This window comes from Heloderma suspectum, chromosome 2 (assembly GCF_057233095.1).
Source record: "Heloderma suspectum isolate Gila_16-S chromosome 2, 16-S_ref, whole genome shotgun sequence".
NCBI classification, from domain to species: domain Eukaryota; kingdom Metazoa; phylum Chordata; class Lepidosauria; order Squamata; family Helodermatidae; genus Heloderma; species Heloderma suspectum.
Genome location: NC_139459.1, coordinates 132,825,512 through 132,838,099, shown reverse-complemented (window position 1 = coordinate 132,838,099; position 12,588 = coordinate 132,825,512). Strand labels below are relative to the sequence as shown.

Here is a 12,588-nt window from a genome sequence, read left to right as displayed (position 1 = left end):
CCCTCCCTGCAATAATGTGTAGGAAGGAAGGAATACTTACCACATTGTACAGAATTACCATTCTGTGGTAAAGTACTCCTAGATGTTACTGCATGGAGAGGTAGGATTCTGCATGGAGAGGTGGGAATGCCAGTTTTGGTGGTAACCCAATGGCTAGCTTAATATATAACCTGGCTGTGATTGAGGAAAAGAAACTGGCCAGTAATAACAAAAGGTCCTCACTGCATGTGGTGTTTTCACACATACAAATGCTGTGTGTGAGGGACTGTTTCCAAATGATATTTTCCTGGAATGCTTTTTACCACCAATAAGCCAATAAACAGAACATTGTTTGTGTTGCTGAACCTCCCTCCTGATGAACCCATACTCCCCCCCCTTGTCCTTTCTCCCCTTGTCTCACTCTTCCAATCTCCTCTTCAGCCTCCACATTCCTAATTGTACTGCTCATCCGCTCACCTACCCAGTTTCTCTTGATGCCATTGAGAGAGAGAAAACAGGGGGCACTTTTGGCAACCCCCCCAATGTATCTCCCCTTTTAGTGATGGTTATGCCCCTTCCCAAAGGGGTACAAACATGTTCACTACGGGGCAGAGGTCACGAGGGAAGAAGGAACATATCCCGTTGGCAATGCTTTCTTGCCTCAGTTCAGTTGCACTTGCTGCAAACTAACTGCAGCAGACTGTGGAGGGGGATGTATATCTGAATACACATCCAACAGGAAACAATGAAGCGTGGATGGAGGACATGCACCCCATCTACATTCTATTGCATTTAGTCAGGTATGATTATGCATGACTAAAATAACAGGTGACTGCAGCCAGGTTACATGATCAGGGAGAAAGTTTTGCCACACTGTGGGGCAATGAGACTGCTAGAACAGCATGGCAACACAGGAAATATCAGCCCAGTCACACCTCTATCCCTCTTTGTGAATGAGGGCAATAAGAGGGCTTCGTTTGCTCTCAGTGATGATGTCAGGTACCAAAATCCAATTGCCTACATGGTGTCATGACATCATTACATTGACTTTGTGATCCCTGGTTGAGTGGGATCACATAGTGAAGAAGAAAGTGCCATTTAGTGCCCTAAATCGCACTAAAGCTGAAGCATATTGGGGTGGCAAACAGGCACTAGAAAAAATGTGAAACACCACGAAAGTAGTTTTTTCTCCAACTGGCTTTTTGCGCTCTGGCCTCAAAAATACTCAAGTGTGAAAATTTGATGCACCACTTGCCATTGGTTCATTTCTCCAGTTGTAACGGTATTACAGGGTGTTATATGTATGCACACAAGGAATAAACACTTGCTTCTTATGTATGTGATTAGAGAAAGACCCGTAAGTATTACAGGTTATGAGTGTCACTGGACTTCTCTCCTGATGGTCTTACATTCTGTTTTTCTTCTTAAATGTTTACAGCTGCCTAGCTTTTTTTTGACACCTTTGGCTAATATGCTCTGATGTCACAGCGGCCCTGTGCTGACAGGAGATTTTGAGCCCATCTGACTGCCATTGACTTAGCTGTTCTGATATTACAGAGGTGCTTGCTAGCTTACAGCCAGACAGCCGAGTACCTAAGATGACTTCGGAATCTGAATTTCAAGGGCTAAAAGTAACCGATGTTAAAGTGAATGGCGTAATCTAAGGCAGTATGCCAATGGTTTTCAAATGATGAACACTTTGTTGGAGCACATCAGTTGAACAGCCACTGTGCCTTTCACTTGAAAACAGTTTTGGAGACTAGAATCTGAATTCCAAGGTCCTCAAATAACCAATGCTAAATTATACCCTCTTATCTGTAGCAGTACACCAAGGACATTTAAAAGACATATTCCTGGTGCAGATCTGTAGCATTACATACATCTATATAAAGGTGTGACATGTAAACTTAGTGACAGAAGGAACCAATGTTGGTTGAGTACTTTTATAGAGTTGTCACACCAAGTACATTTTTTAAATGAAATTATAATCCTGATTTTCACTTCCTGAATGGAAATTCTCCTGGGAACTAATTATAGTTTCAGAGTATTTTTATTTATTTCACTCACACATGGTATTTCTAGGTTCATAGAGCTACTCTTGTATCTTTTATGAGTGAGGACCCTAGGAAATGTTTCTGAAGTGATATACCACTGGGCACTGCATGTGCAAGAATCACTTGTGCTTCTGAATACTCAGGATATGGGGACCCAGAGACATCACTGCATGAACCTAAGGCACTTCCACTCATACAAGTGGCCATGTTGTCCAGAGGGTCCCTGAACCCTCAGGAATAGCTTGGGAGGGAAGCTTGGGAAGAAGGCTCAAGAGGCTGCAGTGGGAAAGAAAAGGCAGGAAAGCCCCATTATGCAAGTGGAAGACCACTCATGGTTCTCCCAACCTTGCTCATAGATGTCACCTGAGGTCAGGTCTAAGTGTTAGTGTTTTAGTCGCTTGCATTATGAGGTGGAACTGAGAAGCACAAAAGCAGCAATACCCAATAAAGATAGGTTGCTACCTGTAACTATAGTTCTTCAAGTAATGATCTATGCATTTACACATATGGGCTCTGCAGCTGTGAGGAGCCTCAATTCGGGAAACTTCTGTTGCTGAAAATTTTTGGCAGGAACCCTTCCCCCACTGTCCCAGTGCACACATCCCTAGTGGGTTCCCATTTATTCCCTCAGTTCTTTGAGACCGACATTGTGGCCTTGTAACCGAGGGAAATCTTTTTAAACCAAAGAATACCTTCGGTACCCAACATCAAATTTGAGTATGACACTGAAGAGGGGATGGTGGATGGGTAGTGTGAATGTGTAGATGACGACTCAAAGAACTACAGTTACAGGTAGCAACCTATCTTTTTTCTTAGTGGTCTCTATGCATCACACATATGGGCGAGTAGCAAGCTAACTTACATGGAGGAGGATCGGTGTCCAATTACAAAACAGATGACAGGACAGCACAACCAAAACCACAGTCAGTTCTAGCCCTGACATCCAGTCTATAGTGCTTCAAAAAAGTAGATGTGTTGACCAGGTCACAGCACGGCACAGTTCAGGGATGGCAACCCCTCTGTTGAATGTGACTGATCTTGCTACCGCATGACTAGGATGAGCTCGAAGTGGAGGAGACAGTTCAAGTCCAGCCAGCTCATACAATAGCTGGATGGTTTTTACGAACCAAGAAGTGAAGCGCTGAGTCAAGAAAGGCTGGTCTTTACTTTTGCCCCCATAACATACAAAGAGATGGGATGACCATCTAAACTGTTCAGTCCTAGACTTATAAAAAGCCAGAATGCATCAAATATCTAGCATACGCAGAGTCGATTCCAGAGGTGTAGAAGGAGAAGCAAGGAAAGCAGGTAAAACAATGTCCTGATTTAAATGAAACTCAGACACAACTTTAGATAAAAAGGCACGGTCAAGTCTGAGCACCACTTTATCTCAGTGAAAGGTAAGATAAGGCTGGTCTCCTCTGAGTGCACAGAGCTCAGTAGCACGATGTGCAAATGTAATGGCCACCAGAAACCCTATCTTCCACAAGAGGAGTAAGTCTGTAGTCACCAGCGGCTCAAAAGGCCTCAATGAACGTGCCTTAAGCACCACAGAAAGGCTCCAGCTCAGTATAGTACAGTGGACTGGCAGTGGTAGATTCCTTATCCCCTTTGAAAATATTTTTGCTGTTGGATGTGAGAATGCTGAAAATTCCTCAACTGGAGGGTGAAAGGCAGAAACAGCAGAGATGTAGACCCTAAGAGATGACAATTTAAGTCCCTTCTCAAAAAGGGATAACAGAAACTGGAGAACTTGGTGTAGAGAACACTGACATGGGTGAAAACTTTGCTTATGAGTAAAATCAGAAAAAGCAGTCAAAGCAGTCCATTTCCTAGAGTAGGACGTCTGCATAGAAAGTTTGCGTGTAGCAATGAGGACTTGTTGAACCTCAGCCAGGGCTACAGTGGAGCTTCTCATCTGATCCTCCATGCCTGGAGGACTGGAGATGGAGCAGTCACTCATACACCAAGAGGAGGGAGGGTTTTCAACTTGATTTGGTAGCCTCTCGGGGCTATGGCAAGGACCCAGGAATTTGATGTGATATTGCACCAAGCCGGATAGCATGCAGAGAGGCACGTCCCAAAAAGAAGCATTTGAGTCAATAAATTAGGATGGATGGTAGGAGGTAAGTCAAAGGCACCACTTGTTCCTGTTGTCTAGTTTCCTGCATTGATCGCAGAACTTCGACGATGGGAAAGACTTTCCAGCCCAACCTGCTTGAGATAATTCCTGCTGGTTTTGCTGAGCTGATGATGGCTGGTACAGCTGGTATCAGGAGGTAGAAGATTGAAACCAATGGCATTGCCTGGGCAGCTGCCTGGGCAGCTGCTGCGGTAAGAAGCCCATGCGGCATGTGGTGGTACGGGCCTTCTGTACTGAGTCTAAGGCATCATCGGTCTTAGCGTTAAACAGAACTTGTAAAGTAGCAGGTCCTCGATCTGGGCTCTAGTTTCTTGTGGGAGGCCAGCCGACCACAACCAGGTATGGTGACACAGAGTGAATGAACTCACTAGAACCTTTGAATTACAATCTACTTGATGACAGGATGCATTAATCTGCTGCTTCGACAGTTTGAGAGCCTTAGATTGAAAAAGATGGCCCAGCTCCTTCTTGTCATCAGGGAGAAAGTTGAGAAGTTGCCCAGCTTTGTCCCAAAAAAGTAATTGGTAACCCAATACAGCTGCTTGATAGTTGGCAATCTTCAGGCCCATCGATGCAGAGGAATATATTCTCCTCCCAGTTAAATCTAAGCATCTGCCTTCCTTATCTGTCAAGGAACAATGTGCTTTATGAGACTTTCCCTGTGCTGCTTTGACAACCATGGAGTTGGGTGCTGGATGTTTGAACAGGTACCCACCACTGGTCTCCTACAGACACATGCCCTCTAACTGCTTTGATACTGGTGGCACTGTAGAAGGGGCTTTCCAAGATAGTTTGATGGTTTCCTCTAACGCTGGAAGTAGAGGAATTGCCATGGGTTTGAAAGATTTTTCATTCACTGCATCAAAAACAGGATCTTGGATTGTGGAGGTGACCTGTTGAGTTATAAGGCCTAAGGCCTGGGCCATTCTTAGGATGTGATTGGAGAATTGACCCAAATCCTCCGATGGAGAAATGGCCTCATTGGAGCCCACCAACATATAAGGTGATGAAATAGAAAGTGGAACCAATGATTGTGAGGTAGTATCAGTTTGGTAATCGTCTGCTACAGACATTGGTGACTCTCCTGCCAGAGCTTGCTCTACATCCCTGTTGAGAGGGTGCTGTACATCTCCGGTACCGATTTGTTGTCTTACTGGTACCAAGGAATGCAGCTGCATTGTTGGCAGCTGCAACACAGTCTGTAATAAATTCTGTGGAGTCATCTGTGTATGTTCAATATTATGCAACTCAGATGGAGGCTGAGCAGATGTAGAAGGCTGAACAGGTGGAATCGGAGCAGGAGGAACGACCTGTTGGTCTGGCCGCTTTGATACAGTAGCTGACAGCTATTGTTGGTACAGCTCTTGTCCCAGTAGAAATGATTGGAATGGCATTGGTGAAAAGCGCTGAAAGGTTCATCTTGATAATTGGCCCACTCCAAGGGTCTGCCATATCTGTCCCAAGTTGGACGTCTGCCCCATTCGGAAAAGGGAGACCGTGGCTGATTCCTGTGATGACTGCTGTCATAGAAGGGACAAGCGGAACCCCTCATGGAAGATGCAAGGGAGTAAATGGACTCTGGGGAATGATGGCGTCTAACTTGACTCAGCCCCAAATATTTGGTATCATAAGAGCGAGGAAATCTAGATGGAGAAAACGGTGGAGAAAGTTATCTAATCTCCCACTCAGAGGTGGATGATATCAGCAAAATCCCAGTATCAGGGGCAGGATTCATCACTGGAATGGGTGAAGCCATCAACGGTGGAGGAGCAGGCACCATCCTCGGTATGGATGAAATTATGGCATCCGCCAGTGGTGATGGAGGAGAGGAAGACAGGGCTGATGACAAGGGCCAGTGTCGATCTCGAGAAACTTTCAATACAGAAGGGCATGGCGACTCTTGGACTGGATTAATACAAGGCAAAAGAGGAGCAGAGCTGCTCGATGCTTGGTCCCGAACAGAGCCATGAGCTTTTTTGGAAACTTTCTTCTTCTTTTTCTTTTGGTCATTAGAAGAAGAGAGTTTAGCCTTTTTGGAAACCTTTGCCTTTTTGGTGAGTTTCTTCACCAGCGTAAACAGCAAAGACCGGCCTAGGATGGGGTGGGGTCTTGGGTACTCGCAGAGTACAACATTGAGGGAATAGTGGCCTCAGTGCTGGAACAGGTTCGTGCGTGGTAGACTGCTCTTGGGAGGGCATGTCTGCCACTTTCTTAGGATCCTCAATGGACACTAAAGCCCTTTTCCACAGAGTGGGCTTCCGCCAATTTGAACCATTTTTTCTCACATGTTTTGAAAAGGCATTACAGTGGGAACAAGTCTACAAAACGTGCCCTTCTCCTAGGTAGAAGAGATGAGGGCAGCAACTTTGCCCCACAGCAGGTGCACTTTTGAAAAGGTGCCCAGAGGGCCCTAAGCCCCTGAGGGAGATCACGATAGTTGCAAAAATAAACAAAACAAAATAACGTTAAAAAGTGAAGAAAAACTTTAGAAGAAGATAGAATAAAACCTCAGCAATTGCGAAAAAACACACTTTCAGATGAATGAAAGAAAGAGAAGTCTCCCTAATGAGGCACACACAATGGCAGTTGAAAGAGAATTGAGTGAATAAGTGGGAACCCGTTAGGGACATGCGCACTGGGATGATGTGGGAAAGGTTCCTGCCAAATTTCCTCAGCTATAGAAAATTCCCACATCAAGGCTCCATGCAGGCGCAGAGCCCATATGTATGATGCATAGAGACCACGAAGAAGAACATTTAACGTCAGAATCATCCTTAATCATTATAGAAAACAGAGAGACTGTTGTGGTGCTGTTAGGATTTGAGCACACAGCAGGTCCTAACCTGGAACACAAGGGATGTCAGGTGGGGATTCTGCTTGTGCAGCATCACCAAACTTTAGTCAAAATAGGGCACTAAAGCAAAAGGCCGGAGTGGGTCATCTGATAAAGGCTGACCCCTATATAAGCTTCAGGTTAGGTCTATGGTCTGAGCTACAAAGGGGACTTGGCTGGAGCTGTTCCTGGATTGTGTTACAGGCCAGCCTCACTTTCCCTGTGCCTTGCTTCCTTTCTCTCTGCTCTGCCTTGCTTTGCCTCATGCCCAGGACATCATCCCTCAGCCTGGCAGAAACCAGGTTCAAGCAGTGCTTCAGTTTTCAATCCTCAAATCTTCTGTAAAGCATTCGCTTGAATGGGATTTGTGATGGCAGAATGTCTCAAGCTTCAAGTTAGTCATAGCAATAGAGGCTCCCTATTTATTAAACAGGGGCTCTGAAATGCCACCATTTCTCAGAAAGACCACTCTTTTTCATATTCTGATAGATGGAAATTTGGTAGGTCCTTCTAAGACACAGCAGCAACACTAGATTGTAGAAAAAGCAAATGTTAAAGAAGTGCCAAGCAATCTAACAGAAAAGTCAATTTCCATTCTTTTATGACCGCCTCATACATAATCCACAGCAGTTTATATATGTTTTTGAATGCTGAGTTAAGTGCAGATAGGGAGGTGACAAAGGCAGTTATAGCTGTATAATCCCTTCTAAAGCATAAAGAAATTGGTTAGGAATTGAAGAGCGGGGAAGAATAAAAAGGTTTTCAATCTCTCAGGGTCTAAAATCTGTAAGCTAAAAGGAATGATTGGTCCATACCCATAAATTCAATCCCAAGATGCTCTGCCAATGCAGAAAGTTGACATAAAAAGAAAGAAAAGGGAAAAGTTTCAGAAAAGAGCAATACACTGTACTGAAAAAAACAAACAAATTACACATGGATATTATTATACCTATTGGGTGTCTGCACACTGAGACAGGACGAATGGCATGAGGTTAATGTGGCAGGGCTCATGTAAGCTTTGGCAGGCTCATGTATCTATTAAGGAAACTATGGCTTAAAGCCAATAGACACTGGCATCTGTAGATAATCTATAAAGCATGGTGAATACACCAATGTATGTTAACCCTTAAAGATATTGCTGATGTATTATGGTGACAGGCTCTTTATTGTATCTTCTTGTTATTGTTCCATCTGCCCAACATGTGGATACAAAACGATCTATATGTGAAACTTGTTAATCTCTATGCATATAACCCATAGCAGGCCTCAAAAATATAGATTCTAGGAGGGCAACCCTTTTCCTCTTATGTTTTCCCTTACATTGGGCTGTATCAAATTTCCTTCTATTGCATGCAGAGCCAAATTATGGTAAGGAAATCTTCACTGGAGTGATCCTGTGTAGTTTCAAGCTAAGTCCTAGCTTATCTAGAACCAAATTTTCATAATGGGGATGTCTGAAGTGACAGTGCCATCTCTTGTGCTCTTCCACAACCAATTTGGGGGGGGCATATTTGGTTACCTGCCCAACAGCTGGAATCATTTCTCAGTTCATTTGGAAGCACATATATGAAAAGCACTGGCTGATCGTTATCTGTGATGGAAAACTTAGGAGAGGTTGTAGGAATAGAGGATGCTTCCTGATCAGGAACAGGCTCACTACAAACCCATTTTAAAACTGTTCCTCATTGCAAAACATTATAGCACCATAATGTTTCAGAACAGTCACTCCACTGAAATTCTTTAGGGATGCAACTCATTTTCCTGCCTTCCCTTACTTTCGTTTATCAACTGGAAAACAGAAAATAATGGATCTCCAGTAACTGTAGTACATGACGGCCAGGAGCAGAAAGGCCACAAGTGCTTGGCTCCCTTTCACTGGGACTTGTCATGCTCTGGCCATACTGTTGGAGATAATCAATAAAGCAATTTTTGTGGCAGTGAGCTCAGCTAATGAACAGTATACACCTGCCTGAGTATTAAGATGTGTTGAGGGGGCTCTTCTCTGTGGCCCACCATTTGGAATTGTACATGTGGAAATGTGAGAGAGGAGTTTGTTGGCTATGGCACCCCAGTTATGGAATGTTTATCCCATGGAGGCCTGAGTGGCACTGACACTGGCTACATTTTGGTGCCTGGTTAAGGCGTATTTACCCAAGCTTTAGGGTCTTATTGATGGTAGCTTGGTTTTGATTTGTTTGCTTGGATTTTAATGCTGATTTTATACTGTTTAGGAGTATAATGGATTGTGGTCTTATGTGGAATTGTTTTTATTATTATATTCCACCTTGAGATCTCTTGATATAAGTTGGGTTAGAAATATTTTAATAAATAAACAAACAAACAGTACCAATTGTGTCTGTTTATTCAGATGCTTTGGAATTATTTTTGGACAGGCTGATATGGATTGGAAACCCCACTCTGGTGGGATGAAGTGGGTATACACACAACACTATATGTTCTATAATATAATGGTGTTTACTTTACATTAACATCTGGAATTACTCACAGCATTATGTTTTATCACTTATTTCCTGTATCAAAATGTAACTGCTATGTTTACCTTAGGAAAGCAGTTGCTGAGCCCTGTGCTATTCCCTTAAAGACAAAAGCTACTTCTTCTGTCCTGTATGTTTAAACAAGGCCAACATTATCAGTAACATTTTAAGGGTTAAATCCAAATTTATGGAGATTTCCCCCCTAAAGAGCCTGTATTACATGCCTACATGAACACTACTAACAATATATATTAGTTGCATAGAAAACTTGGTTAAATCTTCAATAGAATTAGTGCCATGCTCATGCATATATATTACTGGATTTATGCTAGTTTGCAGGTAAGGTAGACAGCCTAGGTGGAATTTAATTCCAGTGAAAGTCACTCATTTCAGACAGCTTCTATTTGAAAGAATTCAATGGGAAATTGGTTCTTACAGAAAATACATTCTGGCAGGTAAACCTTAACAAAAAAAAACATGCAGAGGGAACATACATCACTCATTCAAACTCCAGAATAAGGCACACCACTCCAATTGATATTCGATATTCATAGCAAAGTTCTCTTGATTTCAGAAAGCCCCATAATCTCATATACTCTGGTTTAATCTGCTAGGATTGTTTTATATTTTATAATTTGTGATAGATTAGTAAGAAAACACCTTTAAATACAATGGAACAAAATCCATCCCCTTGAGAACACAGCAGCCTATGCGTGGAAGCATAGACTCAAGAGTCCTGCTGGCATTTTCCTGTCAGCACCAATGAGGCTGTGCATGCACCAGAGGTGGAGGGGTTGGGATGGGGGAGAACTATGTTGTGCCCATGGGGGGATGGGTCATGCTTATAGCTTTCATTGGAGCTCTGCTTTCATGTTGATTTTAGTAATAATAATAAAAAATCATCTATGACTGAAACTAGCCAAGACTGGAATACTACCAACTATGTTGGTTTATATTTGAAATAATGTGATAACATCTAGCTTCGGATGTGGAATTAAAGATATTTGTAGCAAAGTGGTGCGTCCTATTCTCTCTTTATGAAACAAGCATAGTTTTGGAATCTCATTCCAAAACTATGCAAAGTTGTCTTGAATCAATATATTGGTAGTTTTGCTGGCTCTCTGGCAGTTGGGGTTGGGATTCATGCCTGCCTGATATTGATGATGGAACTCTACCTGTATGTCAACAAAATAATATGCCAATTTTACCTAGTTCCAGGTTGAACCCACTTGAAGGTGGGCCGTTATGACAAACGTCTAGCACAATTAATGACACCCATCTCCATGTAAAATCCTTATTTAAGATATATAAAGTATGAGTAGGTGGGGCTTTGAAAATACCCTGAGACATTTCATGGCAGAGCAGCTTGAAAACATCGAACAAACTGTAGAATGTCCCTCCAAATCAGGCCCCACTGAAAGAGAGGTGTTTTATAGGGGCAAGATTTCACTGTGGGATCTATTATTTGAAACTCTAGAAATCTACAACAGAAGTAGTTGCAGGTTACTGAAGTCTTCTCTCTAAAATTCCTAGGTTCACTTAACATTATTTTAAAAATAACGTCCATAGTTTTTCTCCAGCAGTGACACCGGCTAGTAAAGACATATCTTTTAAAATGACTATAATTGTAAAAGAATCTTCATTAGTTGCTTTGCCATAATGGTATAATATGTAGACAAGCTGCAACACAAATATAACTTCCAAATAATTATTTTAATCAGGCAAACGTCTCCTTTAAATTGTATGTCTTCATTTATACTTGGCCATTTAAAAAAAGCCTGTAAGTGCTTCCTTATTGATTTTTCTTGTGGGATATAATGTATGTTCACTGGATACATTACAAAGTGACATCAATGATAATGGCTTAAAAAAAAGGATTAGTGGTGCATACATTTTATGTAAAAGTAAAGAAAAAGTAATTGTAGGCTGGGGGTTCAAAATATGTAATGGTCAATGATTAAGAAGGATTTAGGACTGTATTCCAGGGAAGCAACCCTGAATCAGAGTGAATTATTTTAACGGCTAATACGTATAAAATGCAACACATATATAAATCATTTAAATTATTATTCTAAGTAGGCATACTTAGTCCCCTTGTTAACTATATGCCTTCATCTATTCGTGGTCATCTAAAATGGTTTTTTTTAAGCAATAAAAGTAGGTTGGAAAATTATTTCACACCTGTTTTTATTTGGGCAATACAAATGTCAAGAAAACTTCCAATGCTGTATGCTAATGAGCTTTTTAGTACTTAAGATAAACGTTTTGGCACTATGAAGTGTAATCTCCCCTCTCCTGTTAAACACTTGGGATTTAGGAGAGTAATGCTGGGGATGGTTATTATAAATTATTGATAGACCTTTTTTTGTTCATAGATGTGGAAGATGGACCTTTATGTCCAATGAAGGCTATGTACTAAAGGAAATTAAATTGAGCTAGCATGCAGTAGATGAAATCTTTCATTGCTGGTGAATGAACCATCAAGAAATACTTTCTATGCTACTGGTAATTTGATCAAATAACATTTGGTAATATACTAACTAAGCATGAAAATATGGGAAACCTCTTCAGTGTTCCCCAAAATTTCAGGGCATGCCCAAGTGCTTAGGCTCATCTAAAATAGTACTTTAGATCCCAGGCAAAAAACTACCCTAATGAGAGCAAAGCGAAGTAAAACACCCCCATGTAAAGCAGAGAGAAAGCATATCCTTTGTAGTTCAATAGAAGCAGGATCACACACCCTCTGTATAAATCTTGGATTCCGAAGTATATTCCATGTGTAAGAATGCACTTGTGTTTGTGCTAAATTGTATAATTCTCCTAAAACTAAGTAGAAAGATGAAATCAACCACGTATGCTTCTCAGTGTTTCCCCCCACCCCAGAGGCTTTTATTGGTTGTGGTTGATCAAAGACTACCATGTAAATTACCTTTCAAATCCAACCTGCTATATTACTATTTTTTGCAAAATTACTATTTGTTTTATATTTGTATATAATTAATTAATTAACGCCTATGTTTCTATTGAAGCTAGGGAATGTCAGCTGTTATTTAGAATTTGCTTAATCATACCAGCCAATCTAGG

At 41.7% G+C, this 12,588-nt stretch overlaps 1 protein-coding gene across 6 annotated transcripts in view; it reads right to left on the bottom strand.

Annotated features, from left to right (window-relative positions):
- LOC146352756 (pro-neuregulin-1, membrane-bound isoform-like) overlaps positions 1–12,588 on the bottom strand; it is a 273,614-nt gene that overhangs the window by 17,360 nt on the left and 243,666 nt on the right. For 2 of the 6 annotated variants that reach the window (XM_084834791.1, XM_084834788.1), the window contains one exon: positions 7,825–7,848. The exons of the other annotated variants lie outside the window; for them this stretch is intronic. In XM_084834791.1, the coding sequence (XP_084690917.1) occupies positions 7,825–7,848 (24 nt within the window). The remainder of the gene's footprint in view (positions 1–7,824; positions 7,849–12,588) is intronic. 6 annotated transcript variants of the gene reach the window in all.